Source organism: Dendrobium catenatum, unplaced genomic scaffold (genome assembly GCF_001605985.2).
Source record: "Dendrobium catenatum unplaced genomic scaffold, ASM160598v2 original_scaffold_272061, whole genome shotgun sequence".
NCBI classification, from domain to species: Eukaryota; Viridiplantae; Streptophyta; class Magnoliopsida; order Asparagales; family Orchidaceae; genus Dendrobium; species Dendrobium catenatum.
Window position 1 is genome coordinate 1 of NW_021590458.1, and position 430 is coordinate 430.

A 430-nucleotide genomic window follows, 5' to 3' on the forward strand; every position below is an offset into this window, starting at 1 on the left:
CCACTTCCTTAACTTCGAGTTCTGAAGGAGGTCGGAGGACAGTTTTCGAAGCTTCTGTATGCTGTGATGACCGTTCCGATCTCCTACCAGAGCTCATCGAGACTCTTCGAACTCTTCGGATGAAGACATTGAGGGCGGAGATGGCGACACTTGGCGGACGAGTTCGAAATGTGTTGGTGCTTACTAGGGAGAACGATGAGGAGTATGATGAAGGAGTAGGTGTTGTTTCTGATGAGGATGGAGGAGGATTAATCAGAGAAGCTCTAATGAGTGTGGTTAACCGGCCGGTGCCGGCTGTGGACAGATCAAAAAGGAGGCGCATTGTGGATAATACTGACATGTATGTCTAAGTTGCAACCAACTTACAGAAAGCTTCTGCTACTATTTTGTTTCTTCTTGTTTGTTTTTGGACTGAAATCATAGAAGGAAT

General features: G+C 46.0%; 1 protein-coding gene across 1 annotated transcript; it reads left to right on the forward strand.

The window, feature by feature from the left end:
- Positions 1–5: 5 nt before the first annotated feature.
- LOC114579069 (transcription factor bHLH106-like) lies at positions 6–381 on the forward strand (the record flags this gene model as incomplete). Its single annotated transcript, XM_028692756.1, has 1 exon — positions 6–381. A coding segment is annotated over one exon (345 nt), but the record flags the coding sequence as incomplete, so codon positions are not given.
- Positions 382–430: the final 49 nt, after the last annotated feature.